Below are 22,054 nucleotides of genomic sequence, written 5' to 3'. Positions count from 1 at the left end.
TTCTGGCTAAGGAGCTTCTACTTCTGGGTCCAGCTTCCATCTCAGAGACAGGGAAACATCACCAGGGCTACAGGTCTGTTCCCTTTTCCTGTAGCTTTAAGACTTTGAACTCTTCCACAAAAGTCATTGCCCTGGTCAGAGCCAACTCATCCTAATTTCCTGTGTGTACTATTTTAACTTTTTCACTTTGAGAATTTCATGACATTTTGTATCCTGTAAAATCTCCATACTCCAAATTTTTTTAAACATATTTTTTTTATTTTATTTTTTAACTTGAGTATTTCTTATTTACATTTCAAATGTTATTCCCTTTCCCAGTTTCTGGGCAAACATCCCCCTAACCCCTCCCCCTCCCCTTCTTTATGGGTGTTCCCCTCCCCACCCTCCCCACAACAATCACGTTCACTGGGGGTTCAGTCTTGGCAGGACAAAGGGCTTCCCCTTCCACTGGTGATCTTACTAGGATATTCATTGCTACCTATGAGGTCAGAGTCCAGGGTCAGTCCATGTATAGTCTTTAGGTAGTGGCTTAGTCCCTGGACATACTCCAAATTTTAATGAAAAGAATACACTCCCAAACACACACATTGCTTAAACCAAAAGAATGAAAACCTTTCACAAGTATATCATGCATGGCACATTGAACATTCTCAAGAACAGTGACAACTGACACCTTCAGACACAAAACTGACTTGGTTCCAAACTGACCTTATATTGAGCCATGACAACATGGGTGTCGTGCCTCCACCAATGACCCACACAGTGAAGAAGACAATGAGCAGCGTGGTTGTGAACATCATCTGGCGGGAATAGGATGCTGTGTCACGAATGGCCAGTGCAAATGCCATCGCTCCTCTCAGGCCTGTGGGAACCAAACAAAAAGGTCTTCAGATGATGTGGGGACATGGCAACAACTCCTCAAAATTCATTGCCACCTTTGGGAGTAAAGACTCTAGCCACATGCTTTGGGGTCTAGGATGTCAAACCCAGGGGAGAATCACCTTAGCATATGGTCTTCTTAAAACAGCACATTCTAGAATTACTATTTAAATGGTTCTCTTGCTAATGAGCTAAAAGCAAAAGAAACATGCATAGTAACAAGCTAAGTCTTCTATCTAAATACCACCCAGTCAACAGAAATGCTCGCTAAGTATGAATATGTCAAATGCATACTTGTGGAAAACAGGGTGGTATTTTTCTTAGCAAAGAAGGGGGTACCTCACAGAATAGTGAAAAGACAGGTTGACCTAAAACAGGATTTTGAGATAGGATCTTATATAGCACAGGCTGAACTCAAATTCAATATCTACCTAAGCATGTTTGAACTCCTGATCCTTTTACCTCCCCCTTTCTAGTGTGTGATTACAGATATGTGCTACCAAGTCCAGTTGATTATACTTTAATCATATCACTGTTTGCTAAATAAAATTTACTTTCTTTATATATACATGGGTATATAATATACATGTGTATATATATAATACCATATACATATATATATATATATATATTTACCTGAAAACATCATCATGTGTTGAAAATTCCAGCCAATCTTATGCCTTCTGCCCAAGTTGAGGAAGAAGGAGAGTGGGTAGATATGTGCAGCCCTACCCAGGAAGATAGCAACCTGACCACCAGGTGAGGTTAAGGAGCCAACACATTTCCAGAGTAGCACACTTCAAAGCACTCTGATTGACCATAAAATTTTAGCAGCTGCCCAAAGAAGCCAGAATATCTTGATTCCCCCTGAAACAATCTCTCAGCAACAAAATGGGAGTCATTTGCTCAACTTTCCCACTTCTTAGTTCATTAATTTCAAGCTTATAAACACATCATAACTTTTGAACTAAACTGAACTGGTATTGACAGACTCCTTAGTTTCTGGAAAAATAAGCCCAGAAATGATCTAAAGTATCATAGCAGGAGCACAGAGTAAACTAAGCACATACTATGCTGGGCTCTATTGGAAAGAGAATGACAAGGGAAAAGTAAGTCTAGATTGGAACTGTAGGAAGTTTGCTAGGAAAGAAGCAACGAGCTTCATTTGCAAGTAAATATCAGGGTTCAAGGCCCAGGGAGCACCGGAAAATTCAAAGTGAGGAAACTGGTATTCTTACCACAAAGAGACATTCACTCATACAAATTAACACAGAGAGAGTTCTCTGCCTATGTAGCATTACTGCCCTTTGGGAGTGAAAACATAGAAAAGGATGAATAGGAAAAAGGAGTTCTACTGTGAAAAGCAAAGAATTCAGGGAAACCGGTCATTTTTTCCTTGCCAAGTTTAAACAGCACCCAACAGAGAGAGCTGTACAATCCCCTGGTCAGAGAAGGAAACTCAGGCAGGAGCCAGCAAACAGAGAGCTTCCGTCCACCAATGCACCAGCTGCAGGAACCACAGCTGTTTCAGACAGAAGCCAGGGCCAATCTATCTTCTTCCTCCAGGGTAAAGTGTAAAGTGTTTTTCTGCCTCTTTGTTTTTTCTTTCTTCCTTTCCTTGTTTGATTTTGTTTTTAACAAAAGGAAATGGGTAATGCTTGTAAAGCACATTCTAGCTCAGAGGAGAAGGAAAAATCCTCAAATGGTCAGAGCCTTTTCGGATTCCCAGAGGATATGGCTAACCCAGCCAACAGGCCCTGATCTGTAAACAAGGCCCTCCTCCCACTATCTCTTCCAGGATGCCATACAGGAAATACAAATCAGAGCAACATGCCAAGTCTTAGTGAAGAAAAACTAATCCCTCGGAAATTAAGCTGTTTCTTCCTGAATGTGTGAAGCCACTCAGTGAGATCCTAACTAGGATTCTAGACTGTCACTATCTAGCAGCTAAGGAGGGGCAGCCCTACTACACTCTTGCATATGAAACCAAAATCCTGGAAGAGAAAACATTCTTTTAAAAGAGTTAAGGATTCCCATGAGGCCTTGAAAAGGAAAAAAATGCAATAGGAACAGATCTTAAAAATCCAGCCCCAGAAAAGTTACACCAGTGGCAATAGTACAATAGTATCTAAGACCACGTGAGCAAAGCCCTCAGCTGCTGAGCCACTGCTGGGTACTACATCCCCCCTCTCTAACCCAAGCACCCAAAGTGTCCCACTTTCCAAACACTACAATCCCAAGGGTTGAAGTCAAAGAACTAGGTGTTTTATTTTATCTTTTCTTCTCCTCTCTATTCTTTCTTCTTCCTTCTTCCTGTCTTCCAATCTTATCAGTTTTTTATCCGTTCTTTTTTCCTTCTCTCTTCCTCCTTCCAAACCTCCCTTCCTGTTCTAGAAAAACAAAGAAGTCTCTCCCAGCATAATCTAAGGAGCAAGACAGCTTAGCTGAAAGCCTGGTCACTGTCTACACATACACAAGGGCAACATGGGCTAGGGCTACGGAAGCTAGAATCCGCAGCTGAGAGCAAGACGAGTGGAGCCTTCTAGTCACTTGAATCAGGGAACTGACTCTGTTACAGTTGACATGACAGTAATTCTGGGGACTGACATGGTTATTGACTTTTAGATCTAATCAGGACAGAGCTCTACAAAACAAATGATTGCCCAGCAAACACTAGCTTAAAACAGAAAATGCCAGAAAAAAAGCTAGGCCTTGAAATCAAATATATTCAGCTTTAGGAAGTTCCCCATCCCCCACCCCCTGCTCAACTGCAAATATACTGAACTAGAACTGACTCAGTGACCCATTCAAATCAGAGTCAGTAATCCTCTTAGTGATTGCAAGCCTTTCCCAGCAGAGGTCACTTCTGTCTACAATGTGGAATAGAAAAAGGATACAAAAGCTCCGATGATGAAAATGGGGCTGAAAACGTGCTTCTGGAAGGTGAACAGAGCCAGGCCCATGTAGGAGAAGATGAAGTTCTCAGCCAGGAAGTGTAACACCTCAAAAAGCTGCATGGAGAAGGGAAGGGGAGGCTGTGAACACTGCACTCCTGGCTGCATTCCTCCTGTCCAGCTACCTGGCAGTCCAGCAGACTCAAGGGCCAGTCTTACCTGCTTGCTTCGACTTCGAGACTCTACTGACAGGTTGTTATATGTGTAGTGAGCTTGTGTAATCCCACAGAAAAGGACAGCTACAACACCTGTCAAAAAAAGTTTCTAAAAATCAGTGGGAATGAAGAGACAAGGGAAAAAAATCTACTGACATGAAAATTTATGGCATGTGAGCCTTGCATAACTCCCAACCTCTTTCCCTCCTAATTCCCTCTCTCCCTCCCTCCCTTCCTCCCTACCTCCTTTCATCTGTTCCTCCCCCTCTTCCTCTCTCCCTCCCTCTCTTACAGGCCCTGCCACAGCCCAGCAGCTAACCTACCTGTAAACCCACAGGCTTCAGCCAGGAGAAATGTGCTCCAGGACATCAGGAAAAAAAGTGCTGTCTCCAGCAGGGGGAAGCAGTGCAGCTTAGTAAACTTGGTCACGTCAGCACAAGGTTAAGGACAACAGCTCTGAGCAGTGGCAGCAGGGACACTTAAGATCCCCATCCTTTTAGCCTGAGCCCCTTCTCTGAGGGCCAGTCATTCCCTATACCTCCTTTGAGGGTCTTCTCTCTTTTTTAAAATGTTACAATGTTGGGATGGAACTTAAGAGCTCAGAACATGCTAGGCTGCTACTCCACCGCTGGGCCACCTGTCCCTGATCACATATATATGTATATGTGTATTTATTTATATATTTACTTATATTTATTTCCTTCCTTCTTTTCTGAGACAGGGTTTCTCTATGTAGCCTTGACCGGGCTGAAACTCACTGTGCATATCAGGTTGGCCTTCAACTAACAGAGATCCACTGGCTTCTACCTCCCAAGTGCTGGGATTAAAGGTAACACAACCACACCTGGCTCAATTTTCAAATAACATAAATTAAAAATTAATCTTTCCAGGGACTGGTACTGTAGCCGAATGGTAATCACTTGACTATCACGTTAGAGGTCCTATATTTGATCACTCCACCACCACACAAATTAAAGAAATCTTCCAGTAGAATACAGGTTACTGGGGCCAGAGCCAAAGTGTAGAGTTCCTGTTAAATTGTCACAAGGGGTATGTCTGAGATGAGAAACTGCATTCTGGAAACAGATAGCAGGAATGGCTAGACAACACAATGAATGCATTTAATAGTGGGAAATGGTTCACATGTGTGCATGTGTACGTGTGATACACATGTGCTTACTAAGCAAGCATGTAAAGGTAAGTGGATATCTTATAGGAAGTAGTTTTCCTTCATCACATGGACTCCAAGGATCAAGCTCAAGTCATTAGGCTTGGTGGCAAAAGCCCATACCTATTAAGCCATCTTACTGGCTCTTGTACTTAATAACTTTAAATTGTGTACTGAGGCCATTTTTATTATATATTATGTTTTTTTAAATTAACAACATAAGGAACTCAGAGAAATGCAATTGTGTACTTTAAATGGGTGGGTTGTATAGTATATGAATTACTATAATTCTATGAATAAATTTCTTGCTCCAGGTTTGACTTGACAGGTTAGTTCTCTTAGAGCTGAGAAGGCCTTTGGCAGGCCTGGGAAGACAGGCTCTTCAGGCTCTGATCTCCATGGATCATTAAGGCCTGATCCATGTATGGGACAAAAGAGAAGAAAGCTGTAACCTCTGAGATGGCAACGAGGTGCTGGGCTCTACTTTAAGAACAACAGGGATCTTCCTCCTCCTACTGCCATGCAGTACACCATCAACATAAAACCAAGTCACAAAAACATTCACTAAGCAATTAAACCCTCAGTACCAGGTCTATAAAGAAACCTGTCTTAATTTGTGCTATCTGACATAGTAACCACTGGCTACTTATGGTTTCTCAACAGTTAAAATGTAGTTAGTTAGGCATAGCTGAGATTTTACAAAGAGAAAAAGACACATATCTCAAAGACTAGGACAAAAACTAAATAAGTGGAAGTTCACTAATAACTATTCCACATTATCTATACTGGCTACATGTAAAATGGATGTGTGTATTACACTCATTAGTAATGCCAATCAAAGAGGGCACTGTGATAGAGGACTCAGCACATATGTAAAGGGACTACCAGCTCTTTCCATGTTTTTCTCTTTTTGTTTGCTTGTTTGAAACTAAATATTATACCATCCTTTCCCAATGGACCACACAGTAGGAAGTCCAGTAATTCCCACCAATGGCTCCAGGCTAGTTATGGCCACCTGAACAGCAAATAGCACCAGGATCCCAAAACTAAAGTGCTGTCCAACCAGTGGCCACTGATTTACAAGCCTCGTCTGGGTTCCTCAATTTCTTCATCCCCTACAGTTACATCCCCTATCTCAACTGGGCTATTAAAAAGGGGAGAAGCAGCAGAGGTAAGGACAAAGTAGAGAGTTAAATTCCCCATCTTTAAAATTTTATTTGATATATTCTATATTTCCTTGATTGTATTTTCCTTCCTTCCTTACATTCTCTTCAGACAGAATTTGTTTTACTTATTCTCTAACAATTTCATACATGCCAACAATGTACTTTGACCATATGCACCCAAAACTCCTCCCTTATTTCACTACCTCTTTTTTGTAACTCATAGAGTCCAATTTCCCACAGTTTGTCTCAGATTCTTACTTAGAGGCTCACTGTGCATGACCCATCTGAGGTGGTACCACAGCTCAACAGAATCATCAAAGATTCTTATCTGAAAGCAGGAACTGAGAACTTTCTCTTTGCAAACCTAATATATGTGTGTAGCAAGGCAGGGACCAAAACATACTTTTTCAAAAGGATATTAGAGCAGTAACAACACCAGTTACAGCTCCCATGGTAAAAGAGCCACTAAATATACCTAGGAAAATGCCAACTGATTTAAAAAAGGCAGCAGCATCAAACGCGTGAGTGTTTAGTCCTGCTGGTTGGTAAGCAACAATAGACCTGCAGAGGAGGGAGGGAGGGAGGGAAGGAGGGAGGGAGGGAGGGAGAGAGGGAGAGAGAGAGAGAGAGAGAGAGAGAGAGAGAGAGAGAGAGAGAGATGATTTTTTAAGACCACACTGGTTTTACACCATGGTACACTGAGCAGTTCCCACCCTCCTTCACTATTTTAGTTTCCACGGTTCTAATTACCTAAGGTCACCTCAGTCTAAGAATATCAAGTAGGAAATTCCAGAAATAAACTATAAGTTCTAAATTCTATATTCTTCTCAATAGCATGATAAACCTCAAACTATCTGACTGAATCTGCCCATGACATAAATTAGACTCTGTCTAATATATCCACATGGTATATGCAACTTGACTATTAGTCTCTTAGAAACAATGCATTGAGGTTATCAAACTGCAGCACGTATGCTCAAACAACCTTTATTTTATTTGATAATGTTTCCAAGGAGAAAGAATAGTGGTGTTGAAATTCTGGACCTGCCAAAGAGAATCCATAAAGTGTTACATGTAAGTAAAAAGAAGAAAAATATAATTAAGCATAACTTTTAAAAATTAAAACACATTATTATAATTTTCTATTTTATTACTAGTTATTGCTAACCTTCCACTTGTCTAATTCATGTGCTGAACTTTATCATAGGTACATATTTGTTTGTATGTATGCATGTATATGTGGGAATATCATAAACAGGACTCAGTATCTTCCCTGACTTCAAACATTCACTGGCAGACTTAAGCTGCATCCCTGGAGGATAAAGAGGCTCCCTGGGACTGAAAATATCAATAAACATATAGTTTGCAAAGCACTGTCCAGAGAAAATGCTTTTAATTTAAGCTGCAGCTGCCATGCTATGCTGGCATCAGCATCCTAAATGCTGCTGAGGGACAGAGCTAGAAACTTTACCCTGCCCCTTCCTCCACAGAAAAAGTTACTTACGAGGATAGTACAATGGCAACTGCATCATTCAGGACACTCTCTCCGAACAGAAGAGCATAGAGATCCACATCTGCATGCAGTTCATTAAAGATTGCTAGCACAGTCACTGAAATGTACACCCAAAGCACAGAAATTAGTTTTGATTTCTGCTCTTAAACCACTGATCCAGATTTATAGAGACTATTTTATATATTAAGTGGGGCAAGGTGACTTGGTAGTCAGCAAATGAGTCAGACACATGATTTGCCTGATGGGAGGGGAAATGGTAAACCTAGATGAGGTTTGATGTGGTCATTGAGTCAGACAATCCCTGTACCTGAGTACCCTGCTGCCTACCCTAGTCCCTCCATACATCAAAAACACCTTATATAGAAGTGAGGGGGCACTTATATGATTTGTCTCCTTTAGTGGGCTGGCAAATGTTTAAAGACAGAAATCCTATTTTTTTGACCCCTATGTTTGTAAAAACCCAGCATCAAGTCAGGGAACAGAGAAGACTGTGATTAAGGCTTTGTCCATGCAGATTAGCTGTAATTATGCTGGCTAACAGATAAAGAACTAAGAAAGGGTCTCTTATATAGCCCAGGTTGGCCTGGAACTCACAATCCTCCTGCCTCACTCCCTTGATTGTTGGGATTACAGACATGTACCACCATGCCCAGTCTGTAATTACACTTCTCTCAGTTTTTATATTTCTGTAGCATTCAAGAATCAACTATTCTCTGGATCAATAGTTCTCCAACTTTTAACCTCTAAACTCCTTTATATTCTAAAACCTACATTCCCAGTGGTGATATTTATTTTATTGACTAAAGCAGAAAAATAAGTATCTGTGTATTTAAAAGAACAATTGCCTTTTATGCACTAACATGAAATACTTTAATAAAAAACATACTTTATAAAATAAAAACCCGAAAAGAAGGCATGGTTCTACATTTTTATAAATCCCTTCCAACTGTTAGATTAACAGAAGGCAGATGCTTCTCATAGTTGTATCTTTATCTAAGGGTCAGATAATACCATATTCTTGCATAGCCTTTAGAAAACCCCACTGTACACTCAGTAAAAAGAGACTAAAAAGACAGATAAAGTATTGATGTTATTATGAAATCACTTTTGACCTGATGGGCCCGTGAAAGGGTTTACCTCCACGTACTCCCAGAGCATACACACTGTGACTTACTGCTGGTGTTTTACTGTTGTTTTGAGACCAGATAATGGCTTTCCTATGGGAGCTGACCTGTGTACCTCAAGACAGTTACCCATATCCCTGGCCTCCATCAGCGGAAGAGGACAGAGAAGAAGGCCAGGCACAAGCATCCAGTTTACCTCCACAAGTCAATGAAGGTACCACTGAAACTCAAAGGAGTATGATAGAAACATGAAGGGCCTAGATGCCCGGCTGGGACAGAAGTTGTGGTACCAGGCCACTGGTAAGATTCAAGGTAAACATCTATTTTTGTTTAAGCCAGCATCAGCCATGTTTCTCAGCTCTATGTAGCTAAAAGCACCACTACTTACAGAATTAGAACGCCAAACCAAATGCTTCATTTAGTAAGTAAAAGCAAGTCAAATTTCTTACCAACAAATAATTCAAGAATTTGCCAGCCCCCTTTCAATCAAAATAACCACTGTATGATTTTTTTTCTCTTTCTTTATAGCTTAGTCTCCCAAATACACATCCTCTAACACTATCATTTTATCCTGCACATTTTAAAGAAAATGAACTTTAAAAAATATCTCCTTCCCCCTGCCAGGCTTCCCCTCCATCCCCTTCTGTGAGCTTTTCTAATGGGCCTCGTGATTTAGTTCTCTGGTGTGACAATCTTCTAGGCCTGGGACATATAGTTCTTTTGTAATGCCTATCAATCATTTTTTATTTGCTTGTTTGTTTGCTTTTGTCTTTTCAGACAGTGCTTTGCTTTTTTAATCGTTGGGGGTGTTTTGTTTGTTTGGTTTTGGTTTTTTGTTTGTTTGTTTGTTTGTTTTTGTATAACAGGAATGGCTGTCCTGGAACTCACTCTGTAGACAGGCCTGGCCTCAAACTCACAGAGATCTGACTGTCTCTGCCTCCTGAGTGCTAGGATTAAAGGTGCCACCACTACCTGCCCTATGTAGACCTGGCTACCTGCACCTGTCTCCCAAGAGCTGGAATAAGAGCATGTACTACCACACCAGGCTGTCTATTACTTTCTTAATTTCCCTTAGCATCTTTTGCAATCTGGTCCCTTGAAAGGGCCCCATTTTCCTAGTCTGACCTCATTATCATAGCTTTCATATCCAAGGAGGTAACTTCATTTTTTGTAGAGAGCCTTTTGGGGTCACTTGCTTCTAGACACTTGGTGGGAATTTGACATTACCAGGACAAAAGAAATAAGCTCAGAGCAGGAATCTGACTTTGGGCCTGGACTCAGGAAATAGGCCTTGATTAAGAACATGTGCATTTGAGTTAATGCTCAGAGAAGGCTTAGCAGAAGCATATGTGGCAGTCCTTCTGTCCTGGTCATCCTGAATAGCCCCAAGAAAGGTATTTACAGGATCTTGCTTGTTCCTTGACCCTGATCTTATCATTCTGCATGTAATTAAAGTGGTATAAAAGCAGATTGGAAAATAAAATATCTGTTTCAGCCTCAGAACTGGCTGGAGTCATGTTAAATGTTGTCTAATTGGTGTTTTGTTTTGTTTTGTTTTGTTTTGTTTTGTTTTGTTTTGTTTTCAATCCTCACTCCTGCCCTGGAGAACCTGTTGACTTACTGAGCTGGCTTGGTCAATTTTTAGTTATGTTTACATGTTGTTCAACCTCAACTTGATTGTGTTGCTTATATTTAACTAAGGTGTGTCATGGGTAGTGTGTGGGCTCCTTTTTCTGGGCAGCACTTTAAATGAGAATGTCCTCCATAGGCTCATGTATTTAAATACTTCTTAGTGAGCTGGTGGTGCTGTTTGGGGAAGGCTATGGTACCCTTAGGAGACGGAACCTTGCTGAAAGAAGTATGTCACTGAGGGCAGCAAGCTTTGAGGGTTTACAGGCTTGTCTCACTTCCATTGTCTGCTTCTCCCTCTCCCTATTCTACCCACTTCCTGTGTATAAATAAAAATGTGAAAGAAAATGTAATTATACAGCTTCCTGCTCCTGCTACTCTGCTATGCATTCCCCATTCTTAATGGACACTATTAATCTACAACCTTGTACACTAAAATAAACTCTGTCTACCTTATATTACCTTTGGCCATGGAACTTTATCACAGCAACTACAAACAACTAATAAATCTGTTTGTACCTAAAACTGTTAAATATATCAACTTCCCCAATACTTTCTGAGATCCACTAACATCATTTATCCCATCCCATCAACTAGAATTTAATCTGTCCTCTTCTTTTTTTCTAATTTATTTTATGTATGTGAGTACACTATTGCTGTTTTGACACACCAGAAGAGGGCATCAGATCCCATTAAGATGGTTGTGAGCCTCCATGTGGTTGCTGGGAATTGAACTCAGGACCTGTGGAAGAGCAATCAGTGCTCTTAACCACTGAGCCATCTCTCCAGCCCTGTCCTCTTCTTTTAATGTCAATCAAAGTCAATAGTCCTACCAGTTCTTCTTTGGGGGATAAGTCAATCCCTCCTCCACTGACATTTTCTGGGGATTTCTTTTAAAAAATTTTATTAGTTGTATGTAGTGTTGCATGCCTTTAATCCCAGTACTTAAGAGGCAGGGGAGGGTGGACATCTGTGGGTTAGAGGTCAACCTGGTCTACATAACATTTGAACATTGAAAGTCCCTCTCAGTTTTAAATGTTGCTGTAGTGACAATTCTGGAATACTGGTTTCTTTATAAAAATACAGAAATATTATGTTTTCATTTTAATCCCAAGTGTGGGGATATGTGGCTGCTTGAGACTGTTCATAGCAGCCAACTATGATTTGCCTCATGCTCTAGGAGAGGTATGCATGGTTTTGCCATTGTTTCTGTGATTATGTGGCATTTGGAATTCTGGAACTTTTCAGAGGGTATATAAATACTAGACCCCCAATAGGCTAAGGTTGATGGTTGGTGGTTATTCAGGGGGTGGTTGCAGTTTGTTAGTTGTGCTCAGAGAAGAAACAAGAAGAAAGAAATTTGATTATGAGACATATCTCTCTCTTTCTCTCTCTCTCTCTTTCTCTCTCTCTCTCTCTCTCTCTCTCTCTCTCTCTCTCTCTCTCTCTCTCTCCCCTCTATCCTTTCTCTATCTAATGATAGGGGTGAAACTGGGGGGGATAAGGCATGGAATAAAAGAATCCACAAAGTAGCAAAGACCATCTACAAGCAAAGAAGAAACAAGAAGAAAGACATTAGATTCAGAGGTATCTCTCTCCCCTCTATCCTTGTTTCCCTCCTATCTAGTGATAGGGGGTGAAACAGGGAGAGGAAGTAGATAAAGAGTGGGAAATAGAAGAATCCATAAAGCAACAGAGTTTAGCTACATATCATCATATCTGTTAATGACATTAATTCCCAGTGGGAACCCTTACTTTAGTGTATATATAATGGGGAGAAATTTCTGCATTTCATAACAGTCAAAATGATCAGCACACCTCTTTTCCTCTGCAGAGGTGCTGTTCATGTATCCAAGCCTCACTGTTCCTGCTGGAATATTATTATTTACTTTATTTGTTTTTCCCCTTTTTTCTTTCTTTTTTTGAAAAATTTTTTATTAGATAGATTTATTTACATTTCAAATGTTATTCCCTTTCCTGGTTTCCTGTCCATAAGCCCTCATCCCTTACCCCTCCACCATCTACCCCATCCACCCCCCTTACTGTCCCAACTCTGACATTCCCCTGCACTGGGCAAGACCAAGGACTGCCCCTCCTACTGGTGCCCTAACAAGGCCATCCTCTGCTACATATGCAGCTGGGGCAATGGGTCAGTCCATGTACAGTCTTTGGGTAGTGGTTTAGTCCTTTGGGAGCTCTGGTTGGTTGGCATTGTTGTTTTTAAGGGGGTGCCAAATCCCTCAGCTCTTTCAATCCTTTTTCTAACTCCTCCAACGGGGATGCTGTGCTCAGGTCAATGATTTGCTGCTAGCATTCGCTTCTGTCTTTGACATGCTCTGGTTGTGTCTCCACCACATGTGGGGCAGGCTTCCTGTGGTCTGTGGATTGCAATTTGGGTAATTCGAGGTTTTGGGCAATATCCACTTATTAATGAGTGCATATCAAGTGTGTTTTTCTGTGATTGGGTTACCTCACAAAAAACTCATGACGTTAGACTGCAGGAAGACAAATAACCCTATTAAAAAAATGAGGCTCATTTCTTTATGTGCTTTTTGGTCATTTGATAATCCTCAGTGGAGATTATTTTGTTTAGCTCTGTACCTCATTCCTAATAGGGTTATTTGGCTCTATGGATTCTAACTTCTTGAGTTCTTTTTATATTTTGGATATTAGCCGTCTATCAGATTTAGGGTTGGTAAAGATTTTTTCCCAATCTGTTGGTTACCATTTTGTCCTAATGACAGTGTCTTTTGCCTTACAGAAGCATTGTAGTTTTATGAGGTCCCATTTGTCGATTCTTGATCTTAGAGCATAAGCCATTGAAAACCAGACATTTTTTTTTTCATTCTGGAACCTTTGTTCCAGAGGAATATTCTAAAAGTCTATATATAGGCTATTGGCCTCCCTGGATTCTTATTCCCCTAGTGTGCAAGGTCACTAATTGCTAGAAAATATGTTTTCCTAATGCATATTACTTGGATATTACTCATATCACCAATGAAAGATCATTTCTAACATCTATTAGACTAATTAACAAAGTCTGTAATATTAATATGCGATTAAAATACTTGAAGACTTATACCAACTACTTTGGGAATGTTGATTTCTGATTAGAGTCTGTGGAGAGTTAATAATCCCTGCAATGAAAATCTTCAATTAGAGAATTTTAAATGTAACCTAGCTACCCCTAGGATATAGATTAAAATTAACATGCACAAAAACATCAGATTGTACTTGCTTGAGTACTTTCAATTACATCAGAGCAACCACAAGAGGTGATGCCATTATGGAAATAATTATAATAAAAGGGGGTTTTAAGATCTTGTTTGAAGTGTATCAGCTTCTGTCAACATGAATGCCTCAACATCCTTAGTCATCAGGGAAATGCAAATCAAAACAACCCTGAGATTCCACCTCACACCAGTCAGAATGGCGAAGATAAAAAAAAAATCCAGGCGACAGCAGATGCTGGCAAGGATGTGGAGAAAGAGGAACACTCCTCCATTGTTGGTGGGATTGCAGACTGGTACAACCATTCTGGAAATCAGTCTGGAGGTTCCTCAGAAAATTGGACATTGAACTACCTAAGGACTCAGTTATAACCACTTCTGGGCATGTACCCAAAAGACGCTCCAACATATAACAAAGACACATGCTCCACTATGTTCATAGCAGCCTTATTTATAATAGCCAGAAACTTGAAAGAACCCGGACACCCTTCAACAGAGGAATGGATACAGAAAATGTGGTACATCTACACAATGGAATATTACTCAGCTATCAAAAACAATGACTTTATGAAATTCGTAGGCAAATTGAGGGAACTGGAAAATATCATCCTGAGTGAGGTAACCCAATCACATAAAGACACACTTGGTATGCACCCATTGATAAGTGGATATTAGCCAAAAAGCTCGAATTACCCAAGATACAGTTCACAGACCACAGGAAGTTCAAGAAGAAGGAAGACCAAAATGTGGATGGATGCTCTCACTCCTTCTTAAAAGGGGAAAAATATCCCTAGGAGGGAATATGGAAGCAAAATTTAGAGGAACGACTGAAGGAATGGCCATTTAGAGCCTGCTCCACATATGGCCCATATATTTAGCCACCAAAACTAGATAAGTTTGATGAAGCTAGAAAATGCATGCTGAAAGGGACCAGATATAGATCTCTCCCAAGAGACACAACCAGAGCATGTCTAATACATAGGTCAGTGCTACCAGCAAACCACTGAACTGAGAACAGAACCCTCTGGGGGGAATTAGAGGAAGTATTAAAAGAGTTGAAGGAGCTTGCAACTCCATAAGAAAAACAATGCCAACCAACCAGAGCTTCCAGGAACTAAACCACTACTGAAAGACTATACATGGACTGACTCAGGGCTTCAACTGCATATGCAGCAGAGAATATCCTTGTTGGGGCACCAGTGGAAGGGGAAGCCCTTGGTCCTGCCAAGGTTGGACCCCCAGTGCAAGGGAATATGGGGGGAAGTAAGGGGAGTGTATGGGGGGGAATGTACCCGTGTGGGAGAGGGGGAGGTGAGGGAATGGGGGCTTATGGAAAGGAAACTGGGAAGAGGAATAACATTTGAAATGTATGTAAAGAAATATACCTAATAAAAAAATAAAAAAACATAAAATGAATAAATAAATAAAATAAGGTTCAGAGCTAAACAAAGAATTCACAGCTGAAGAATATCAAATGTCTGAGAAGCACCTAAAGAAATGTTCAACATCTTTAGTCATAATGGAAATGCAAATAAAAACAACCCCGAGATTCTACCTCACACCAGTCAGAATGTCTAAGATAAAAAAACCTCCGACGATGAGGATGTGGAGAAAGAGGAACACTCCTCCATTGTTGGTGGGACTGCAGACTGGCACAACCATTCTGGAAATCAGTCTGGAGGTTCCTCAGAAAATTGGACATTGCACTACCTGAGAACCCAGCTATACCACTCTTGGGCATATACCCAAAAGATGCTCCAACATACAACAAAGACACGTGCTCCACTATGATCATAGCAGTCTTATTTATAATAGCAAGAAGCTGGGAAGAACACAGATGCCCTTCAACAGAGGAATGGATACAGAAAATGTGGTACATCTACACAATGGAATACTACTCAGCTATCAAAAACAATGACTTTATGAAATTCATAGGCAAATGGATGCAACTGGAAAATACCATCCTGAGTGAGGTAACCCAATCACAGAAAAACACACATGGTATGCACTCATTGATAAGTGGATATTGGCCAAAATGCTCAAATTACCCTACATGCACAGAACACATGAAACTCAAGGATGATGACCAAAATGTGGATGCTTCACTCCTTCTTTAAAAGGGGAACAAGAATACCCTTGGGAGGGAATAGGGAGGCAAAGTTTAGAACAGAGGCTGCAGGAATGCCCATTCAGAGCCTGCCCCACATATACTGCCACCAAACTAGATAAGATGGAGGAAGCAAAGAAGTATAGGTTGACAGGAACCGGATGTAGATATCTCCTGAGAGAAACAGCCAGAATACAGCAAATACATAGGCGAATGCCATCATTAAACTGAACTGAGAATGGGACCCCCGTTGAAGGAATCAGAGAAAGGACTGAAAGAGCCTGAAGGGGCTCGAGACCCCATATGAACAACAATGCCAAACAACCAGAACTTCCAGGGATTAAGCCACTACCCAAAGACTATACATGGACTGACCCTGGGCTCCAACCTCATAGGTAGCAATGAATAGACTAGGAAGGGCACCAGTGGAAGGGGAAGCCCTTGGTCCTGCCAAGGCTGAACCCCCAGTGAACGGGATTCTTGAGGGGAGGGTGGTAACGGGGGAGGTATTGGGAGAGGAACACCTATATAGAATGGGAGGGGGAGGGGTTAGGAGATGATGGCGGAAACCGGAAATGGGAATAACATTTGGAATGTAAATAAGAAATACTCAATTTGGACAATTTCCTAGACAGATACCAGGAACCGAAGTTAAATCAGGAACAGATAAACCAGTTAAGCAACCCCATAACTCCTAAGGAAATAGAAGCAGTCATTAAAGTCTCCCAACCAAAAAGAGCCCAGGTCCAGACGGGTTTAGTGCAGAATTCTATCAGAACTTCATAGAAGACCTCATACCTATACTATCCAAACTATTCCACAAAATTGAAACAGATGGATCACTCCCGAATTCCTTCTATGAAGCCACAATTACTCTTATACCTAAACCACAGAAAGACCCAACAAAGAAAGAGAACTTCAGACCAATTTCCCTTATGAATATCGATGCAAAAATACTCAATAAAATTCTGGCAAACCGAATCCAAGAGCACATCAAAACAATCATCCAACATGATCACGTAGGCTTCATCCCAGGCATGCAGGGATGGTTTAATATACGGAAAACCATCAACGTGATCCATTATATAAACAAACTGAAAGAACAACACCACATGATCATTTCATTAGATGCTGAGAAAGCATTTGACAAAATTCAACACCCCTTCATGATAAAAGTCCTGGAAAGAATAGGAATTCAAGGCCCATACCTAAACATAGTAAAAGCCATATACAGCAAACCAGTTGCTAACATTAAACTAAATGGAGAGGAACTTGAAGCAATCCCACTAAAATCAGGGACTAAACAAGGCTGTCCACTCTCTCCCTACTTATTCAATATAGTTCTTGAAGTTCTAGCCAGAGCAATCAGACAACAAAAGGAAATCAAAAGGATACAGATTGGTAAAGAAGAAGTCAAAATATCAGATTTGCAGATGATATGATAGTATATTTAAGTGATACCAAAAGTTCCACCAGAGAACTACTAAAGCTGATAAACAACTTCAGCAAAGTGGCTGGGTATAAAATTAACTCGAATAAATCAGTAGCCTTCCTCTACACAAAAGAGAAACAAGCCAAGAAAGAAATTAGGGAAACGACACCCTTCATAATAGACCCAAACAAAATAAAGTACCTCGGTGTGACTTTAACCAAGCATGTAAAAGATCTGTACAATAAGAACTTCAAGACTCTGAAGAAAGAAATTGAAGAAGACCTCAGAAGATGGAAAGATCTCCCATGCTCATGGATTGGCAGGATTAACATAGTAAAAATGGCCATTTTACCAAAAGCGATCTACAGATTCAATGCAATCGCCATGAAAATACCAATCCAATTCTTCAAAGAGTTAGACAGCACAATTTGCAAATTCATCTGGAATAACAAAAAACCCAGGATAGCTAAAACTATCCTCAACAATAAAAGGACTCCAGGGGGAATCACTATCCCTGAACTCAAGCAGTATTACAGAGCAATAGTGATAAAAACTGCATGGTATTGGTACAGAGACAGACAGATAGACCAATGGAACAGAATTGAAGACCCAGAAATGAATCCACACACCTATGGGCACCTGATCTTTGACAAAGGAGCAAAACCATTCAATGGAAAAAAAGATAGCATTTTCCGCAAATGGTGCTGGTTCAACTTGAGGTCAACATGTAGAAGAATGCAGATCGATCCATGCTTATCACCCTGTACAAAGCTTAAGTCCAAGTGGATCAAGGACCTCCACATCAAACCAGATACACTCAAACTAATAGGAGAAAAACTAGGGCAGCATCTTGAACACATGGGCACTGGAAAAAATTTCCTGAACAAAACACCAATGGCTTATGTTCTAAAATCAAGAATTGACAAATGGGATCTCATAAAACTGCAAAGCTTCTGTAAGGCAAAGGACATGGTGGTTAGGACAAAACTGCAACCAACAGATTGGGAAAAGATCTTTACCAATCCTACAACAGATAGAGGGCTTATTTCCAAAATATACAAAGAACACAAGAAGTTAGACCGCAGGGAGACAAATAACCCTATTAAAAAATGGGGTTCAGAACTAAAAAAAGAATTCACAGCTGAGGAATGCCGAATGGCTGAGAAACACCTAAAGAAATGTTCAACATCTTTAGTCATAAGGGAAATGCAAATCAAAACAACCCTGAGATTTCACCTCACACCAGTGAGAATGGCTAAGATCAAAAACTCAGGTGACAACAAATGCTGGCGACGATGTGGAGAAAGAGGAACACTCCTCCATTGTTGGTGGTATTGCAGACTGGTAAAACCATTCTGGAAATCAGTCTGGTGGTTCCTCAGAAAATTGGACATTAAACTACCTGAGGATCCAGCTATACCTCTCTTGGGCATATACCCACAAGATGCCCCAACATATAAAAAAGACACGTGCTCCACTATGTTCATAGCAGCCTTATTTATAATAGCCAGAAGCTGGAAAGAACCCAGATGCCCTTCAACAGAGGAATGGATACAGAAAATGTGGTACATGTACACAATGGAATATTATTCAGCTATCAAAAACAATGACTTTATGAAATTCATAGACAAATGGTTGGAACTGGAAAATATCATCCTGAGTGAGGTAACCCAATCACAGAAAAACACACATGGTATGCACTCATTGATAAGTGGCTATTAGCCCAAATGCTTGAATTACCCTAGATGCCTAGAACACATGAAACTCAAGACGGATGATCAAAATGTGAATGCTTCACTCCTTCTTTAAAAGGGGAACAAGAATACCCTTGGCAGGGAATAGAGAGGCAAAGATTAAAACAGAGACAGAAGGAACACCCATTCAGAGCCTGCCCCACATGTGGCCCATACATATACAGCCACCCAATGAAACAAGATGGATGAAGCAAAGAAGTACAGGCAGACAGGAACCGGATGTAGATCTCTCCTGACAGACACAGCCAGAATACAACAAATACAGAGGCGAATGCCAGCAGCAAACCACTGAACTGAGAATAGGACCCCCGTTGAAGGAATCAGAGAAAGAACTGGAAGAGCTTGAAGGGGCTCGAGACCCCATATGAACAACAATGCCAAGCAACCAGAGCTTCCAGGGACTAAGCCACTACCTAAAGACTATACATGGACTGACCCTGGACTCTGACCTCATAGGTAGCATTGAATATCCTAGTAAGATCATCAGTGTAAGGGGAAGCCCTGGGTCCTGCTAAGACTGAACGTGATTGTTAGGGGGAGGGCGGCAATGAGGGGAGGAATGGGAGGGGAACACCCATAAAGAAGGGGAGGGGGAGGGATTAGAGGGATGTTGGCCCATAAACCGGGAAAGGGAATAACACTCGAAATGTAAATCAGAAATACTCAAGTTAAAAAATAAAATAAAATAAAATAAAATAAATGTTAAAAAAAAAGAAACAGAGACAGAAGGAACACCCATTCAGAGCCTGCCCCATATGTGGCCCATACATATACAGCCACCCAATTAGACAAGATTGATGAAGCAAAGAAGTTCAGGCCGACAGGAGCTGGATATAGATCTCTCCTGAGAGACACAGCCAGAATACAGCAAATACAGAGGCGAATGCCAGCAGTAACCACTGAACTGAGAACAGGACCCCCGTTGAAGGAATCAGAGAAAAAAACTGGAAGAGCTTGAAGGGGCTCGTGACCCCTTATGAACAACAATGTCAAGCAACCAGAGCTTCCAGGGACTAAGCCACTACCTAAGGACTACACATGGACTGACCCTGGACTCTGACCTCATAGGTAGCAATGAATATCCTAGTAAGAGCACCAGTGGAAGTGGAAGCCCTTGGTCCTGCTAAGACTGAACCCCCAGTGAACATGATTGTTGGGGGGAGGGCGGCAATGGGGGGAGGGTGGGGAGGGGAACACACATAAGGAAGGGGAGGGGGAGGGGATAGGGGGATGTTTGCCCAGAAACTGGGAAAGGGAATAACAATCGAAATGTAAATAGGAAATACTCAAGTTAATAAAAAAATAAAATAAAGAAATACTCAAGTTAATTAAAAAAAGAAATACTCAATTTAATAAAGATGGGAAAATAAAAAATAATAAAAAATACAACAACAAAAAAAAAAGAAATTAAGATGCTACAGTGTATGCTATCCCCCCGCCCCACAATAAAACAGTAAGGAGATACAGCTTCTTTTCAATGGCTATAATAAACAAAGAACCAGAGCAATGTATAGAAGGAAAGATTTACTAGGGCTTAAGGTTCCAGAATGATAAGAGTCCATCACCATTATAGCTTCCCCCAAAGGTAGCAAATACAAAGTATAATGGCTAGAACAAACTGAAAGCTCCCATTTTAAACCTACGTTCAGTGATGTACTTCCTCAAACAAGGCCACATCTCCTAGGATTTTCCAAACAGTACCACCAAGTGGGAACTACATATTCAAGTGTCTGAGACTATAGGGGACATCTTATTCAAACCACCAGAGAAGGTAAACATATGCCTCTCTTAGAAGCCTAAGTCTTTTAGATCTAACTACTATTGCATTCCTGCATTATCTGTTAATGCCACAGTCTTTCTACTGAAACAAAAGTCAATGACTCTTGTGAAACTAATAAGATTTACATATTATAGTAACATAATGATCAAACCGAATGTCCAATTACCTGGGTCAGTGGCAGAAATAATTGCTCCAAAGAAGAGACAATCTGTGTAGTAAAATTTATCAGAGAGCTGGCCCACAATCTTCATGAGTTTTACCACTCCATACATAAGGTTTCTGTAAGATGGTAGGTAAACAGTGTCAGGGAAAAAATCTTGCACATGTATAAACAGAGTACTAGAGCATTGTATTAGTATTAGAACATAGTATTAGAACATTGTACTTTAAGGGAGATTCAGGAAAATAGGCTGCTTTCATGTTTGGACACCTACCAGGAACCTAGGTAAATAGGACTTTGGCACCAAGGACTGGTTTGTAGCTTATTATTATCTTACAGAAGCATCTGAATATTTCTTTTGGTATTGTTGATTTTTGTGTGTGCATGGAGGTGGGGGCTGAGATAGAGTCACATGTTGACTAGTTGGGTCTTGACTTACCAAGTAGCAGAGTATGACCCTCAACTTCTAATCCACTCAAGAATGTCCCTGAACTCCTGCTTCTCTTACCTCTGCATGTCAAGTGCTGGAATTACAGGTGTAAACCACCACGACCACCACCCAAGACTTTGTGCATGTTAGGTAAACTACACCAACTGACTTACATTCCCAACCCCGGAATATTTCTTAAAATGTTTCTTAAAAGTTGTTCATATTATCAACTGTAGCAACTGTGAAGTATGATCTTTGATGAGTCATAAAGTTAAAGATCTTAAGCAACTAGGTGATAGAGAAAAATTGAAGATAGAGCCTGAAATAATGTATAACAAATCACGATAAATGTAGAAATATAAGAAAGTTTATCTTGAGTCATAGAAATTAGGTGACCAAGTGAAGCTGAAGAGAATGATATTACTGATATCTCCATCAAAAAGTAGTGCAAAGAAGGTAGAGATAGAACCCTCTTGAAATATCCTAGTAGATGACCAGTGTCCCCACTGATATATGTGGCCTTTTGCTCTGTTTTAGTGAGGCATGCTAACTGTAGCTATCCTTATATTGGGC

At 40.7% G+C, this 22,054-nt stretch overlaps 1 protein-coding gene across 3 annotated transcripts in view; it reads right to left on the bottom strand.

Moving 5' to 3' along the window:
* The window catches only part of Slc9a7 (solute carrier family 9 member A7), a 181,025-nt gene that overhangs the window by 63,480 nt on the left and 95,491 nt on the right, over positions 1 to 22,054 (bottom strand). For 2 of the 3 annotated variants that reach the window (XM_006256637.4, NM_001401002.1), the window contains exons 5-12: positions 21,058 to 21,170; positions 7,827 to 7,932; positions 6,742 to 6,883; positions 4,312 to 4,417; positions 3,993 to 4,081; positions 3,777 to 3,890; positions 1,516 to 1,627; positions 709 to 862 (exon numbers count right to left, since the gene is read on the bottom strand). In XM_006256637.4, the coding sequence (XP_006256699.1) occupies positions 709 to 862; positions 1,516 to 1,627; positions 3,777 to 3,890; positions 3,993 to 4,081; positions 4,312 to 4,417; positions 6,742 to 6,883; positions 7,827 to 7,932; positions 21,058 to 21,170 (936 nt within the window). Of the gene's footprint in view, positions 1 to 708; positions 863 to 1,515; positions 1,628 to 3,776; positions 3,891 to 3,992; positions 4,082 to 4,311; positions 4,595 to 6,741; positions 6,884 to 7,826; positions 7,933 to 21,057; positions 21,171 to 22,054 lie in introns of those variants that run through there. The other variant, XM_063280010.1, reaches the window with a different exon arrangement.

The sequence above is a fragment of the Rattus norvegicus genome, chromosome X, assembly GCF_036323735.1.
Source record: "Rattus norvegicus strain BN/NHsdMcwi chromosome X, GRCr8, whole genome shotgun sequence".
In the NCBI taxonomy this organism is placed as follows: domain Eukaryota; kingdom Metazoa; phylum Chordata; class Mammalia; order Rodentia; family Muridae; genus Rattus; species Rattus norvegicus.
Note: the sequence above shows the minus strand (reverse complement) of the source record. Positions and strands in the feature narration are given on the sequence as shown.